This window comes from Mandrillus leucophaeus, unplaced genomic scaffold (genome assembly GCF_000951045.1).
Source record: "Mandrillus leucophaeus isolate KB7577 unplaced genomic scaffold, Mleu.le_1.0 Scaffold266, whole genome shotgun sequence".
In the NCBI taxonomy this organism is placed as follows: Eukaryota; Metazoa; Chordata; class Mammalia; order Primates; family Cercopithecidae; genus Mandrillus; species Mandrillus leucophaeus.
The window spans coordinates 592,412-595,958 of record NW_012102765.1 but is presented as its reverse complement, the minus strand read 5'-3'; the positions used below and the strand labels follow the sequence as shown (position 1 = coordinate 595,958).

Here is a 3,547-nt window from a genome sequence, read left to right as displayed (position 1 = left end):
CCTGAGCGTTGGTAACCAGGGGCTCCCCTGAGTTTGGCATTTCCATAGCTGCAGCTGTGGTTGATGGTCCCTAGACTCTGACAGGAGCCAGGCGCGCTCAGGTTGGTCAAGAGAGATTTCTCCACAGGGTGACAGAGGACAACAGTGATTATTCATCATGCCGATCCTGGGACAGGAGGTTGGCTTGAAAACTAGACTGAAAATGGGTCAAGAAGGCAGGTGCCCAGTGACCTCGTGGTCTCCCTGTGGCGAGGGGCGTCGGGGTTGCCTCTCGAGAAATGGATGTGACGGCGGTTTCCTCGGTTGGCCACGCCCACAGAGTTTTAAGAAAGCAAAGTGTGTAGCAGTGAAACCCCCAGATGAGGACAGACTGCAGAGTTCCCGGGGCAGAAAACCATTGCCAGGTATTTTATTCAGTGTGTTCATGATCAAGTCGTCTCCGTAAGGCATGGGTACCCCTTAGAGTGTCTGCAGTGTTCAGGGCTGTTCCCTGTGAGTAGAAGTGTGGGGTAGACACCAAGGAATGGGGCGCAGTGTGGGCTCCAGGGGATCTCTCACCGCCGCAGAGAGTCCTGGAAGGGTGGCCTCAGGACCACCCCAGTTCCTGGCCCTGAAGGCCAAGCCCAGATCCTCCCTTAACAATATATTAGCCTTGACCTTCTCGAAGCTGATAACAAAATATTGTGGCACAGTTTTATGAGATCACAGTTTTGTGAGGCTCTGTCCCTGGCCAAGCCACTGTAGAAGCTTTAGCCCAGGGGTGTCCAGCCTTTTGGCGTCCCTGGGCCACATCAGAAGAAGAAGAAACTCTTGGGCCACACATAGAATACACTAACACTAATAGCTGACGAGTGAAGAAAAAGGTCCTGTGCATCACGTTTTTGGTATTTGCCACCACAGATGAGCAAAACCATTGTTGCATTGAAAGGGCTGGACATGGCTCCTTCAGCTCCTGACAGCCTTTCGCCTTAGCGACTGGAGCAGCTACAGCATGTTAGGTGATTTATCAAACATCTGCTGCTGGCAGGTAACTGGAGGTGAAATTTCTCTCTACAGACACTCAGGGTGGAATTGGAGCAGAATCCAGGTGGAAGATGAGGTCACTGGTGGCTTCTCCAGGTAGAAGAGCAGGTCACTGGTGGCACTCCCAGGTGGAAGGCCAGATCACTGGTCACTTCTCCAGGTGGAAGGCCAGATCACTGGTCACTTCTCCTGGTGGAAGGCCAGATCACTGGTGGCTTCCCATGGCTTCTGCCCCCTTTCATTCTTTCTGCTCTGACTTCACTATCTAATTCTGAGTCCACGTGGGTGCTGTCACAGCAGTTCTAGGAGTTGGCACGAGAGAAAAATGATCCCTTTGCACTCAATGCTGGGTGTCTTTCCCCAGAACAGCAGTAAGCAGGAACGGACTACTCTCATATCATATAACTTAGAACCTGGGTTGCTAGGGACAGAAAAGTGCATTTTTTTTTTTCTCTGTACTGATTCCTTGTGACTTCTGCTTACCTGTAAACTTGGTGAGGGACTCACTGTTCACGCACCCAGAGCTGACTGGGAGGAGTGCCTGAAAGAGAACTCTGCAGTTGCTCAGGAACTCGGGAAGAGCTAACATATTTAGACGATTAAAGGAAATAGGGCTTTTTGACTCCTTGAAGGATTAATTTCATTATGTAGTTTTCATATAAGGTGTTTTCTCTAAGAAAGTGCAACCAGGAGATACACTGGTCCCCCTTGCCAGTGGGTGATATGATTGAAGACCCCAGTGGGTGCCTGAAACTGCAGATAGTACCAAATCCTATATATACTGTGTTTTTTCTTGTACATACATACCTATGATAAAGTTTAATTTAGAAATTAGGCTCAGTAAGAGACTTCTGAACAGCAGTAACTAATAGAATAATTATTGTAATAATATACTGTAGGAAAAGTTACATAAATGTGGTCTCTCTGTCTAAAAATATCACCCTTCCTCATCTTGTGAGGACGTGAGATGACGCAGTGCCCTGTGGTGAGAGGCGAGAGGTGAGTGATGTAAGTTAGGCCACTGTGGCCTCTGACATACACCAGAAGAGGACCGGCTGCTTGGGTGACCTGGGCCATCGAGCCATGAGGATGTCAGTGGCTGCAGGTCAGGAGCAGACGGTGTGGATGACTGACAGGCAGGCAGGGTGACAATGCGGAGATGCTGGACAGAGGACTGGTTCAGGTTCTGGGCAGGCGGAGCGGGACAGGCGAGTTCTTCCCCTTCCTCTGCCCCCCACCGAGCTTCTGGGGTGGCCACCGAGCGAGTCTTGGCACTGGAGGGCAGTGCTGGCTGGGTGGCTCGTCTGAGAATGTTCCTTCTGGTAACTCGGATGCTTTCTTCCCAAGATCGTCCTTCTGAGAAGCTCCAAGCACCCATTAGAAGACGTTCCCCCGGTGATGGTTAAGGCGGAGCAGCGGGAGAGCCAGTGTTGTTTTGGCTCAAGTCAGCTGGACAGTTTCTGTTATTTGTTTTGGCTTCCTGGTCCATGTGAGGGGTTGGCAGGGGGGGCCTGAGAATCGCCTTGTTTTTGCTTTGCTGTAACTGAGGAAAGGATTAAGGAGCCATCTGTGGCACATGGTTGTTGCCATAAAAAAAAAAAACTACACTTTTCCAATAGCGTTAAGTTCGCTTCTGTTCACGTCTTTCATAGGGCAGGTGTGTCATGCCCACAAGCGATTGGACCTGTGGGAGTTCTGTTGTGGGTGGTTCCCGGAACTACGGGCGGGCGATTTCACCCAAGGCTCCCTCTGCTTTGTGTCTTGTAGAATGTCGTTCTCTCAGGAGGCTCCACCATGTTCAGGGATTTCGGACGCCGACTACAGAGGGATTTGAAGAGAGTGGTGGATGCTAGGCTGAGGCTCAGCGAGGAGCTCAGCGGCGGGAGGATCAAGGTAGGAGCCAGGGGCCTCCACGTGGTGCCTGGGGCTTCTGCGCCAGGCCTGACTCGGGCCCTCCTGACACAGAGCCGAAGGAGCTTGTCTGGGCCGCGTGAAATCAAAACAAGTGTGCCTCGCTTTCTGAGCTGCGTTTTGACATGACCGCGGAGGTTTGCTGCCTGAGGTCCTTCCAGGCTGGTGGTTCAGACCGATGGTCCTGACGACACAGCAATGGCAGCTTCACACTCTCCCTGACCATACCTGCCGGCAGTTTCCTTTTGTGTCGTAGAGATCAGGCATGGGGTGTAATGACCAGTGTCCCAAGGAGATGGGACTGATGTACGGTGAGGATCTCTCATTTCCTTCGGAAACGTTCTCGTTAAATGAAAATAACTAACGTTAGCAGGGAGTTACAAGGCGTTTCTCCAAGATAGTAGTTCTTAAGTAGCTGGTGATCACTGTGGGCTTCTAACCAAGAGTGGGCTTCGATAGCGGCAGTGGGCGCAAGGAAGAGCGCGCACGAGTCCACTGTTGGAAAAGCACAGTTTCCTTTTCTTTTCTTTTTTTTTTTTGGAGACAGAGTCTCACTCTGCCGCCCAGGCTGGAGTGCAGTGTCGAGATCTCGGCCCACCGCAAGCTCCGCCTC

At 51.4% G+C, this 3,547-nt stretch overlaps 1 protein-coding gene across 1 annotated transcript in view; it reads left to right on the top strand.

Annotated features, from left to right (window-relative positions):
• ACTR3B (ARP3 actin-related protein 3 homolog B (yeast)) overlaps positions 1-3,547 on the top strand; it is an 82,161-nt gene that overhangs the window by 76,086 nt on the left and 2,528 nt on the right. Inside the window, exon 9 of the mRNA XM_011984315.1 lies at positions 2,791-2,916. Coding sequence (XP_011839705.1) covers positions 2,791-2,916 — 126 coding nt within the window. The remainder of the gene's footprint in view (positions 1-2,790; positions 2,917-3,547) is intronic.